Consider the following 13,883-nt stretch of genomic DNA (forward strand, 5'->3'; position numbering starts at 1 on the left):
TATGGTTTTAACCTGTAGCACTCTGAGATCAAAGGAGGAAAAGTGCATTACAAATGAAATTTATTGTTATTATTATTATTATTATTATTATTATTATTATTATTGCTATTATTAAAGACATGACAAAATTTACTTATAAAACATTGATATTTACAAATGCACCATTTAGTTTGCAAGTAAACACAAGCAAAGTACTCCCATGGCTTATAAAATAAATGGAGGCTTTATTGAAACTGCAGTTAATTTGACTCATTGATTGTCGTATTCCATCAGCTTGTCCAGCTCGATTATTTTACAGCTTGTAATACTGCTGCATTTTGTACATATCCCACAGAAACACACAGCAATGATGTTAAACACTGACGGGCTGTTGTCCTGTCTTTTTTCCACTGCACAGTTCACCTTTCAACTTCACCCCTTGATGTTCCCTACATCCAATGAATAAACATTTCTGTAGGCATGTACACATTTTAATTACATTGTTCTAAAAGGGTTATGACATTATGTTGTAATCAATAAAGACAGATACAGACAGAAAGCATTTGATGTGAATCACATAAAGTTTAGAAATCTGTTCAATAAGATCAGTATCAGGACAGTTTCAAGTCCAGTGTATTGTATGGGTGAATCACTGAACTAAATGTAATTCTAGATTATAATCTCCATATCTCAAAAAGCATGCAGACATTATCACAAATGACACCATGGGTCCTAGCAAATCAGCTGCACTCGTTCCCTTTGATGAGGAAGAAGGTTCCAGCAGCCACACCGAGCAGACCGACAGTCAGACCCACTCCACAGAAAACTGCAGGTCCAACACTGGGCTGAGTCTTCTCCACATCTGGAGACAGAAAAGACAGAGACATGAAGCTTCACCTCCACATCTGGAGACACAAACATCTGGAGACAGAGACATCTGGAGACAGAGACATCTGGAGACAGAAAAGACAGAGACATGAAGCTTCACCTCCCCATCTGGAGACAGACACATCTGGAGACAGACACATCTGGAGACAGAGACATCTGGAGACACAAACATCTGGAGACAGAAAAGACAGAGACATGAAGCTTCACCTCCACATCTAGAGACAGAGAAACATCTGGAGACAGAAAATACAGAAACATCTGAAGACAGAGAAACATCTGGAGACAGAAAATACAGAAACATCTGGAGACAGAAAATACAGAAACATCTGAAGACAGAGAAACATCTGGAGACAGAAAATACAGAAACATCTGGAGACAGAAAATACAGAAACATCTGGAGACAGAGAAACATCTGGAGACAGAAAATACAGATACATCTGGAGACAGAGAAACATCTGGAGACAGAAAATACAGATATATCTGGAGACAGAAACATGAAGCTTCACATGTGGAAAACGATCAGGGGTGTATTCCAGAAAGCAGGATGAGCAACAACTCTTGAGTTAGTTCACCCTGATTGGGGAAAACGTCTCAGTTCCAGAGTGAGAGGTAAGCTAAACTGTAACTCTGGGAACCCCATATCCCTGATACCAGGTCTTCTTTAACACTCTCTCAACTCCTTCTCTTTGCTGAGTTGTCAGACATGGTGTGTCATAACCAAGAAACATTGTTAAGTTAATCAGTTTGTCTTGTGTCTATGTTGTCTCGTGATTTCCTGTTTTATTTTGAAAGTTAACTCTCCTCTCATTTCAGGCAACTTGCTCCTTCCCCTGTGTGTTTTCCGGCCGGTCTGATTGTCTGCCTCGCCCCTGATTGTTTCCACCTGTGCCCTTACCCTGTGTGTATATATTGTCCGCGTCTCCCTTTGTCCTGTGCCAGTTTGTCTTGTCCTTGTATCAGAGAACCAGCGTCATATCCATGCCGTTTTGCCATTGCCTTTGTCAGGTCTTGTTATTTTGATACTTTGTTCATGTTTGTTTTCTGTTTGTTTTTTCATAGTGATAGTTCAGCCTCAGTAGAGTGATTTTCTGTTTGTGTTTTAGTCTAGCGTTTATTTCCTAGATCATTTTTTTTCTCTTAGATTTAGTGTAGGTTTTTCCTCCTTTGAGAGTGATTTTCATTTTGCGTTTAATAAACTTTGATTTTGTACTTTGCCTCTCGAGTCGTGCATTTGGGTTCCTTTAACACTGGGGTTGCAGAACATATTAGGAGCGCAAAGGTGAGTAGAGCCTTAAGAAAATTGAACTTAAACACCTATCGCACATTTTTGCAGTTTTTCCTGGGCACAAGCCTGTGAGGACCATCAAAGAGGGATTCTTGCAGGTGATGTAAAAATCATTCAGTTACAGTTAACGAGGATATTTTAAATTATGTTATGTGAATGAAATTCTGCTGTGCCTCAGACTGGAATCAGTATTAAGTTTTTATCTTGCAGGGTTTTAATAACAATAACTAAATTGTATTTACATCGCACCTTTCATACATGGAATGCATCACAAAGTGCTTCACAGAGAAAGAAAGAGAAATACATAGGGAGGAACACACTACGAGAAAATACAGTTTTTATCAGTCAAGAACTTTCCAATGTAATATGCTACATTGATGGCACACAAATCCCTATCACTGCTCCTTGGGTGAACAGAATACTAGTACAGCAGAGTTTGACTGCATCTTCCTGGTGACAGAGGGTACCTCTCTGTTGACCCCTGACCCTGACCATGAGCAAAGCCCCCAGCAGCGTTTTAATGTGGTCCATTGCAAGACTACAGCCCAGGTTTAGATGACAAAAGGAATGCTTAAAGCCTGAATCCAGTGCCTACGTAGACTCAAGGTAATCCCAGAGAGGGCATGTGACATTATTGTGGCATGTGTTGCTCTCCGTAATATTGCCACAGTTAGAGGAAAACAAGACCCTGTATATAAATGAACGCCTGAGGAAGACCATCCCATCCACCCTGCAGATGTCCAGGATGGAAGAGCTGTTACTTTTCAAATTAAACCATCACAACCCCCAATGGTCAAAGAAAGACAAATCATTTACATTTTATTTGGTCTTTTTTATTTCCTACAAATCCAAATGCAACAAGTAGTGTTTTATTGTGTTCCAACAGGAAGCATTATTAACCTGTGACCATGGGCCCATGGGTAAATAGTGTTCCAGTATTTTCACTTTTAAGATCTGTCTTTCTTTTCTGTCGCCCCAAGTACACAATGTCTTTGTCAGTTATTGCTATAAAATTGATTATGTGTATATTGTACAGCTGCTTGACTGCTAACTGGGAAATCATAAAGATGACATTAAATTCTACAGTTCTATCAATCAATCAATTTTATTTATAAAGCCCAATATCACAAATCACAATTTGCCTCACAGGGCTTTACAGCATACGACATCCCTCTGTCCTTAAGACCCTCGCAGCTGATCAGGACTTGCAGAATTAACCTGGCATTTACTGAACATCTCACTGTTAGGCTGTGCCGTGGAGGTTGATGGACCCTCTTCCTGGTGATGCCCAGCTGTGTGTGGTTAAAGGAAAACAATGTGCAAGTGTTTTTCCATTCTTTAATTTCTCCTATCTATTATTATATTATTATCAACCCTAAATTCTATACAAGAATGTAAAAAAATGGGGAGAGAACTATCTATAGCTATCATACATAATATTAAGAGGTATATCTCTGTAAGCCTCTCTGATACACACCCTGGAGCAGTAGACACTGTCCTCATTATCATCACCATCATCATCATCATGTGACGAAGAAGAGCATTCTGTTTCAGTTTACTTTTAATTAAATTACGTCAGTGCTGAGTCAATGCCACATTAATTGGTTAGTTTTTGGCCACCTAAAATAATCAACATCAGTTTAAATGTATGTTACATTAAAAATATTTTCACCACTTCACCTCACTGTCAGAAAAGGCTTTCTGACAGTGAGGTGAAGCCGTTATCTCAAAGCCACCAGACTCCACTGACAAAAACAGTCATTTACCTTTGCAGAACACTGAGTTGCTGGTCTCCTGCTGCCTGCATCAGTTAGTGTGTGAGGCAAAGCAGAGAAAATATTCTAAATATAGTGTATACTCAAACTGATATAATTTTTTTAGGCATGTGAAATAGGTTTTGCTGTGGCCCTATCTACAACAGTACATCGTTTAGCTTCTGTGTCAGTAGCTTTGATTTATCAAAGATGACAGCAAAGCAACACAAAATGTAAAATAATCACAGCAGAAATGTCCAATAGGTCAGACCACCGTGCTTAAATGAAGCTCAGTGTTCAATCAGGAAGATTTTCTTTATACTATATTCATTCACAGTTCTCTCTCTGTCCCACCGCTTCCTCCAATCAGCTGATTATGGGTGTTCCCTCTCCTGGTTAGCCAATCAAACTTTGCCATGATTTCCTTCAGCCATTCATGTCGCTGTTGCCAAACTCTAAACTTGTTCTCCTCTCTGCTCCTGTCAGCTGTCATTTTCAGTATAATGGTCACGCTCTCCTCCACCACATCCTACTCCAGTCGTCTCATCCAGAGACCAGGACCAGCTCAGCAAAGCCCACTGCTCTTCACACCCAGATCCTCAGCTCCCTCTTCATCTCACCATCAGCATCTAGACTCCCTGATCTGATGCAGCAGCACGTGTACTAACAGGAACTAAGAAACGAGGTCATATTTCTCCTGTTTTAGCTTCTCTGCACTGGCTCCCTGTAAAATCCAGAATTGAATTTAAAATCCTACTGTTAACTTATAAAGCTCTAAATGGTCAAGCTCCGTCATATCTTAGAGAGCTCATAGTGCCATATTATCCCACCAGAACACTGCGCTCTGAGAACGCAGGGTTACTCGTGGTCCCTAAAGTCTCCAAAAGCAGATCAGGAGCCAGAGCCTTCAGCTATCAGGCTCCTCTCCTGTGGAATCATCTTCCTGTTACGGTCCGGGAGGCAGACACCGTCTCCACATTTAAGACTAGACTTAAGACTTTCCTCTTTGATAAAGCTTATAGTTAGGGCTGGCTCAGGCTTGCCCTGTACCAGCCCCTAGTTAGGCTGACTTAGGCCTAGTCTGCCGGAGGACCCCCCTATAATACACCGGGCACCTTCTCTCCTTCTCTCTCTCTCTCTCTCTCTCTCTCTCTCTCTCTCGTATTCTATTACTGCATCTTGCTAACTCGGCCATTCTGGATGTCACTAACTCGGCTTCTTCTCCGGAGCCTTTGTGCTCCACTGTCTCTCAGATTAACTCATATCACAGCGGTGCCTGGATAGTAGGGCTGGGCGATAAATCGATTTTATCGATTAATTCGAATTTGTAGATTAGGCCGATTTGTTTTAATGAAAATCGAGTTTCTATTTAAAATCCGCCACCGCCACTCCATGCTGGGCTCCCATAGTTCAGAGTGGGCTCACCCCCCCCCCCCCCCCCCGCGTGCTTGATACACAAACAACATGGCAGAGAACGGGGAAGAACTCGTTCTCAAGAAAGGGAATGAGTTCTTCAGCGCTTTTGTGTGCACACCTGTGTGTGTGTGTGTGTGTGTGTGTGTGTGTGTGTGCGCGCATCAGGGCCGAAGTCCGCCGTGCACGACACAGAGAGCAGAGGAGGATTATAGACGCGCACCGTGTGGGGACAGAAATGACATGCCGTTGTGTAAATAAGATGAATAAGAATAGAATAGATCTTTATTGTCATTGTACATTGTACAACGAAATTGCAGAGCAAACCCGTTAGTGCAAATTTATAGATAAAACATAAAAACATAAGAACAAAAAAAAAACCCAAAAAAAAACCAAAACATAAATACCAAGCACACAGCTCACACGCACAGACACAGCTCACAGACACATAGTCATGAGATTATTGCACAGTCACTCTTTTTATGCCTTGATTGTACTCAGCGACACACTCGGGTAAAAACTGTTCTTGAACCTGTTTGTCCGGCATTTTATCGTCCTGTATCTCCTGCCGGAGGGTAGCAGTTCAAAGAGTTCATGTCCGGGGTGTGATGGGTCCCTTATGATGTTTTGAGCCTTTTTGAGGCACCTCGCTCTGTACAGTTCATCTAGGGAGGGGAGAGAGCAACCAGTGATCTTCATGGCAGTGTTTGTGACCCTCTGAAGTGCTTTTCTCTCTGCCGCTGTGCAGCTGGCATACCACACACACATGCAGTATGTCAACACACTCTCTATTGAGCAGTGATAGAAAGACACAAGCAGTTTTTGTGACAGGTGGTTCTTTCTGAGGAGTCTCAGAAAGTAAAGTCTCTGCTGTGCCTTTTTGATGGTCACTGAGGTGTTCGCACTCCACGACAGGTCCTCCTTGATCTGGATGCCCAGGAACCTGAAGTCGGAGACCCTCTCCACATAGTCCCCGCTGATGTACAGTGGTTGGATACTTTCCGTTTTCTTCCTCCGGAAGTCCACGATCAGCTCCTTCCTCTTGGTGGTGTTAAGGACCAGGTTATTTTCCCTGCACCACCCAGTCAGCTGCTCCACTTCATTTCTGTAGGCAGACTCATCCCCCTCAGAAATGAGTCCCACTACTGTGGTGTCGTCTGCAAATTTAATAGTGGTGTTGCTGGTATGGGCAGGGGTGTAGTCACGAGTGTAGAGGGTGTAGAGCAGGGGGCTCAGCACACAGCCCTGGGGGGAGCCGGTGCTGATACTGATGGATGCTGAGAGGTGGGAGCCTACTCTCACCCTCTGAGAGCGATTTGTCAGGAAGTCCAGGATCCAGTGGCAGATGGAGGAAGACAGTCCCAACCCCGTCAGTTTGGGCACCAGTCTGTGGGGGAGGATGGTATTGAACGCAGAGCTAAAATCAACAAAGAGTAGCCTTGCATAGCTCCCCTGCTGCTCTAGGTGGCTCAGAGCAGTGTGGAGGGCTGTTGCGATAGCATCCTCTGTAGATCTGTTAGCCCTGTACGCAAACTGGTGAGAGTCCAACGCAGGTGGCAGACTTGAGGTGATGTGCCCCCGAACCAGAGTTTCAAAGCACTTCATAATGATTGGTGTAAGTGCCACTGGACGGTAGTCATTCAAGCTGCTTACTGCAGTTTTTTTGGCAGTGGAACAATAACAGAGGACTTTAGACAGGGTGGGACGATGTACTGGGACGGACTGGTTGAAGATCCTGGTAAAGACAACAGCCAGCTGGTCTGCACAGGTCTTTAGTACACGTCCAGGTACGCCATCTGGTCCAGCAGCTTTCCTCGGGTTCACCCCCCTTAGTGTGCGCCGCACCTCATGTTCCTCCAACCTGAGGACGTTGTCACGGGTTGAGGGGTGTGATGTGACTGCATGTGGTTGCTCCGCCTCAAAGCGCGCGAAGAAGATGTTCAGTTCCTCCGCCAGCGAGGCGTCTCCATCAGCCACAGCGAGGTTGTTGAATTTGTAGCCGGTGATGTGCTGCACCCCCTGCCACACCTGCCTTGTGTTGTTGCTGCTGAGGTGTCCCTCTATTCTCCTCTGGTATGCTGTCTTGGCCTCTCTGATGCCTCTCCTCAGGCTGGCTCTGGCAGCACTGTACTGTGCCCCATCACCACACCTACAGGCCTTGTTTCTCTCCTTCAGCAGGGTCCTGACCTCTCCAGTCATCCAGGGCTTTTGGTTTGGATAGACCCGGATGTGCTTCTCGGTGATAACTATATCCGTGCAGAACTTGATATAGCTCAGTACAGATAAAGTGTAGTCCTCCAGGTCCTGCTGTTCAAAGATGCCCCAGTTTGTTCTCTCAAAGCAATCCTGGAGCTGTTGAGAGGTGCCCTCAGGCCAGATTTTAACAGTCTTAGTTGTCGGGGGAGCACTTTTCCTGAGGGGGGTGTATGCTGGGATTAACAGCACGGACAGGTGGTCGGACTGGCCCAGGTGTGGTAGTGGCTTAGCCCTGTAGCTACTCTTGATATTAGAGTATGCCTTGTCCAGAGTGTTTTCTCCCCTAGTTGCACACTTAATGTGTTGGTGGAATTAAGGGAGCACAGTTTTCAGTTCTGCATGGTTAAAGTCCCCAGCAATGATGTGCACCGCCTCAGGATACGCGCTTTGTTGACTGCTAATGGAGTCGTGTAACAGCCCGAGGGCCGTACTAGCATTAGCCGCCGGTGGTATGTAGACAGCAGTTAGCATGACAACATTAAACTCCCGTGGAAGGTAGATGGGCCTGCATTTCACAGTAACATACTCCAGGTCTGAAGAGCAGTGACTGGTAACAGTCTTTGTGTTGGTGCACCAGCTGTTGTTGACGTAGATGCATAGCCCCCCTCCTCTGTTCTTACCGGAGTCTTTGGTCCTGTCATGCCGATGTGCTGTGCGGCCAGCTAGCTCGATAGCCGTGTCCGGGATGAGTGGGTGAAGCCACGTCTCCGTGATGAGCAGAAAGCAGCTGTCTCCGACGATCTTATTTGTCGCAATCTGCAGCTTCAACTCGTCCAGCTTGTTGGCGAGGGATCTAGCATTTGATAGAAAAATGCTGGGAAGCGATGGTTTGAATGGCAGCTTGCGGAGCCTAGCTAGCGCGCCGGCTCTGCAGCCCCGTTTTTTGCTTCCTGTCCCTGCGCCGCCTCCGCCTCCTTCCCCTGGGAAGTGTAATCCACGGAGAGCCCGGTGTCCTGGCTATGTCCGCCGGTATCTCGTGTGAGCGAAGAAACTCAGCTGTGATGTCTTGCTCACTCCGTAGTCCCAATTTTAGAAGTTCGGGTCAGCTATAGATGTTATTCGCCCGGCTTAATGTGAACAAACACACATACCATACAAGCAAAAGTATCAACAACTTGCACCAAAAAAGAGAGCTCTGAACCGCTGCGTCTGTGCGCACCGCCATCTTGAACAATCAGGTCTGTGTTACCAACGCCAAGCTGGCAGACCCCCGAACCGTAGTAAAGGGACCTCCGAAGACCATTAGCTCCTTTAGCTTGTGTTAGCTTGTTGTGGCAACAACACATAAACAACGGGACTTTGTCTGCGTTAAAGAACGGCACTTTATTTTTAGCACTGCAGGGATGATGCACAGCCTCTGTCATCAGTGTCTGACTTTTACATAGAGGGAAATAACTCAAAAACAGCATGCAGAACTGCGTAGGCTTCTTCACTGTGGCTGCTCGATGTAAACAACATGGATTACTTTCTTCCTGGGGCGCATCTGTCTGATGTCACACACCACACCCGGCGCACTAACGTCTCATACCTCCAGCATCAACTACACACATATACACACACACAAGCCACACACATCAAGCTCAGCCTGTAACATAAGGCTGTTTAGTATGTTTAATAAAATGACAAGGTATGGACCTGTTCAATACTAAAGGTAACCTTAAATGACTTCTGTTGTGATCCAATATGATGGTAGGGGAAACACCGCCGTATGATAAGAAAGGGGTCCGGTGGAAAGTAATCACAGATGCAGTTGCCATATATATTGCAAGAGATATGGTGCCCATATATAGGCTACCGTGGAAAAGCTGGGGTTTATTCACATGCTGAAAGTTTTGGACCCCAGGTATGTGCTACCAGGCTGCAAATATTTTTTTTTAACTAGGAAGGGAAAAAGTCGATTTAAATCGTGAATCAGATTTTTTGTGAAAAAATCAGAGATTTTTTTTTTAGGCCATATCGCCCAGCTCTACTGGACAGTGTGACGTGTGTGGTTGTGCTGCTGCCGTGGTCCTGCCAGATGCCTCCTGCTGCTGCTGCCATCATTAGTCATTAGTCATACTTCTACTGTTATTATACACATATGACTATTGTCACACAAGTATACTGTCTGATACTAATACATACTTTCAACATATTGTACCACAGTAGCCAGAACTATAACTATAATATTATTACTTTCATTAATGTTGTTGTAAGCTACTGTCATTACCTGCATCTCTCTCTCTCTCTCTCTCTGTCTCTGTCTCTGTCTCATTGTGTCATATGGATTACTGTTAATTTATTATGCTGATCTGTTCTGTACGACATCTATTGCACGTCTGTCCGTCCTGGAAGAGGGATCCCTCCTCAGTTGCTCTTCCTGAGGTTTCTACCGTTTTTTCCCCGTTAAAGGGTTTTTTTTGGGGAGTTTTTCCTGATCAGCTGTGAGGGTCATAAGGACAGAGGGATGTCGTATGCTGTAAAGCCCTGTGAGGCAAATTGTGATTTGTGATATTGGGCTTTATAAATAAAATTGATTGATTGATTGATTGATTGGCTTCGGCTTTACACCCTCCTGGAATAGAAGACATCATGACGGGGTCTAATCACAAAGACTTTCACATTTCTAATACTTATGTGCAAATGTACATAAGTATTCTTTTTTTTTTTTTCTCAGAGCGAGTCTCTCCTGATTGAACTGTGTATCTTTAAATGTTACAGCTGAAAGAGACAACACATAACAACAAGTTTGATGATTTCACATATCTCCACTTTGTTTCCATGGGATTCCACCTTAATGGAAATAACATTTTAATTGAGAGTATTGCATCACTTTTTCACCAGTAATATCAAAAGAAAGTGTAGTTAAATTAATAGACTACAGCATTTAAAACTTACACATTGTCTTGGGCAGCAATTCCTTCCCACGCCAATTTTTTCTGCTTTGCTGCTATAGCTGCGTTGCTGTGCTTTTTGGATTAAAACGTGCTCATGTGCTGGTGAATCACAGTGTTGGACCTCTGTCGATGATGGCTTTTTATAGTTGTTATACGCACATTTAACTCAAACTGAACATACTAAGGGTTGATTGAACTGACTGTGATCAGCTGTTCTGAAACCCAAAACCCAATTTTCCATCCCAGGGTTTATCAACTCAGAGTTCAGGGTTAGACTCAGAGGGTGTTAAACATGGCTTCTGAAATAGGGCCCTGTTGTTAATCTGTTGTAGTTGTGTTTGTATTCAGTGTGAGATTAAATAAAGTTGTCTCACCCCAGATTCTGGTCAGTGGTTGGTCCAGGGTCTGATGTCCCACTGAACAGCTGTAGATGTCTCCCAGCTGTGGGACGAACTCCAGTCTGGAGAACTGGTTGAAGGAACCGTCCTTGTTGGGGAAGGGAACGTTGACGCTGGTTCCTTCAGTGACGTTCTTGTTGTTCTTCGTCCAGTAGAACTTTACAGGAGCAGGATAGAAACCAGTCACATGACAGATGAGGATGTTGTTCTGTCCCAGCTCCACGTTGTCTCTGGAGTAGATCATGGGACTGGACGGAGGATCTGAGCAGAGACACAGCTCATATCAATACTACTGCATTTACTCAAAATTCAAATTGTAGTTCACAGTGGCATAAACCTACCATCTTTCTTGCAAATGTAAAGCACACTTTAGCTTGAAATGGCAGAATGAATGAGATTAAAGTGCTGACTGAGCTTTAAAAGAGTTTGTGTTTATGGCCATATTTGATAAATCGTGTCGAACCAAACTTTTTTCTGTTATTGTCTTGTCACTTTAAATAAATATGTAATGCTCTTTTAAGTGTTCTGACAACACATCTTTATGACTGTGTCAGTAAAATTGTGTACTAACACACTGGCAGGAGGGATGGCAGGTTCAGATGGGGTCTTACTCCTGGAATAAAATCCTGATATCCCCATCTGCTGCCAGATATAGGGGACACATGAGTGGGCATTGCAGCATGTGAAACAAAGTTGCTAAAAAGCTCAGAGGAAAAAATAGATATATCAAAGCAAACACTGAATATTTCTGTACTAAAATCAGTCTGATGTCTTTGTACAATATGACACACAAAGGCAACATCTCCACGGTCTCCATGGCCTCCATGCGGCTGAGTGGAGAGACTTGTGGCACAGCTGAGGTCGCACTGTGGAGTTTAGATACTGCAGTCACAGAGTGCTTCACTCAAATCACAGATTAATGAGGTGCATATCTCCCTTGAAAAACCTTTGGGCTGTAAAGTGGAACGTTTTGAACGTGTTATCGCTGAAAGTGGAGATGGACAAAAAAGTAAAACAAATTCAAGACAATCTTAATCTGAATGTTGGGCAGCTTTCTGCTAGAATGGAAAGGCTAGAAGCCAAACTGGATAAAGCTATGCGCTCGGCCTTCAAATTCCAGTCCAATGTGTCCGTCATTATTGTGGGCTGCCCTTTTGTCGATGGGGAAATCCCCCTGGAAAGTGTGAATTCTCTACTATCGGAGGGGGTTACACTGTGATTCTATACCGAAGATTGTTAATGTTGAGTGGATGAAGCCAAGAGGGCGGAGGCCAGGTGTGATTAAAGTGGAGCTGCAAACCCAGCAGGATAAAACAGCAGGTTTAAACTGGTGTCCTCTCACAGAGTTGGTGATTCTAACTAAACTTTCATCTCTGTCAGAGAAAACTGATCTGAGTTCAGACTGTTTACTTACAACACAGCTACACTCACAGATAACTGAGCCTCCTACCTGCCTGTCAAACACCATCAACCCACAAACCTTCTCCAGTCCGGACTGAGTGGAGTCCTGCGAGCGGAGCTAGCTGCTAACTGCTAACAGCCACTGATGCAACTAACAGACTCCACAGATCCATTCAGCAGCTCCACCATCCACAGTCAGACACACACGGCTGATTATTTACTGCTGAATTACAGCTCACAACTCGCACCAACCCAAACATCCTGGTGCAGACTATTTACTGGAGTTTACCAGCCTGTGAAGTTCATACAAGCACCATTCTCGGCAATGTCCACCAGTCCACCACCAACATTTTCATCACGCCTCGTTAACGAAAATTAAAATTAGATTTCATCTTAGTTTTTATTATAAAGATCTATTTTTAGCTCGTCAGCGTCTCGTTTTCATCGTGGAAAAAAGGTTGTCGATTAAAAATTTTCAGCATATGTTTAATCAACAAAAGTGACATTGTTCAAAACAGATTACTCTGTGATGCTCAGGGCCCAGTATTTCAAAACTTGTAATCTGGATCAGAATAATCCGGATAATGAAATCCTCCTGTTCTCAGTCAGGGATCAAGGTGATGCTGCTGACTTTATCTGGGTATTTCAAAACATTGGCAGGGTGGATCACTTTGATCCCAATCTGACTGGATACGAATTTCCAAATCTCACGACTCTGCCCCTGGATCTGAAACTTGGCGGACTACTTCACGAAAGGAGCAGTTGGTAGCACAGCTTTCACATCAAAATGTAAGTATACCGTTACCTAATGTGTAGCGTTTTTAAGACCATACGAAGGCCACCCACCATCTGACGTGAGCCAGCTATTTGAATTGTCACCTACGATCTCTAATTGAGCCGAGGTCATGCTAACGGTAGCTAATGCGGTTCCATTGACTTGCATGTTAACGTTAAGTAGCTAGCGGGGACCAGGCATTAGTCCGACGTCCCATAGTTCCGAATACCCATAACTCCATCTACCCGCTAATCCGACCATGCAGGTCTACGGCGAGTTTTATCGTTTTAGTCCCATAAATATTGACCGCCCATTAATCCGACCATTTTAGTGCCATTATTCCGACCGTCGGATTTCATACCCAGTTGTCCGACCCCCCGTTATTCCGACCACAGCACTTCCAACATGAAGCAGTCTGTACATTTCTCTTTCACTGCGCAGGCATGGACTGTGGCGTTTATCTCATCAACAGGAAATCACATCATCTGCTATATGTGACGTACATGCCCTTATTTGGACGACACATCCTGGTATTTCCCACAGATAAAGCCTATTGACAGCGTAATGCGCTCTGGCTGCAGATGTATATTAAGCACTAATCCATTCTTGCAGCACGTCTACAGAAAGTATTTTGTTAGAGACAAACCATCCATCTAACATTTTGCCTAGCCTTGACCAGCGAATTCATCAGCTTGTAGCAATTCGCCAACAACAGAAACTGAGGCTTATGTCACAACGCTACTTTTACAGGTCACGGGAGGCACAGTTCACGGTGCCAAGCTGAAACCCCCGATATAACATGAAACCCCCAAAATACTTAACACTTTTTGCTTTCAAAATGCAGCAATAAATTGTATA

The 13,883-nt window shown here is 44.1% G+C and overlaps 1 protein-coding gene across 4 annotated transcripts in view; it reads right to left on the reverse strand.

Moving 5' to 3' along the window:
* Positions 1-200: 200 nt before the first annotated feature.
* Positions 201-13,883, reverse strand: part of LOC144459828 (mamu class II histocompatibility antigen, DR alpha chain-like) — a 39,220-nt gene continuing 25,537 nt past the window's right edge. For all 4 annotated transcript variants that reach the window (XM_078164519.1, XM_078164520.1, XM_078164518.1 and 1 more), the window contains exons 4-5: positions 10,826-11,110; positions 201-841 (exon numbers count right to left, since the gene is read on the reverse strand). In XM_078164519.1, the coding sequence (XP_078020645.1) occupies positions 720-841; positions 10,826-11,110 (407 nt within the window). In that variant the 3' untranslated portion in view covers positions 201-719. The remainder of the gene's footprint in view (positions 842-10,825; positions 11,111-13,883) is intronic.

This window comes from Epinephelus lanceolatus, chromosome 22, assembly GCF_041903045.1.
Source record: "Epinephelus lanceolatus isolate andai-2023 chromosome 22, ASM4190304v1, whole genome shotgun sequence".
NCBI classification, from domain to species: domain Eukaryota; kingdom Metazoa; phylum Chordata; class Actinopteri; order Perciformes; family Serranidae; genus Epinephelus; species Epinephelus lanceolatus.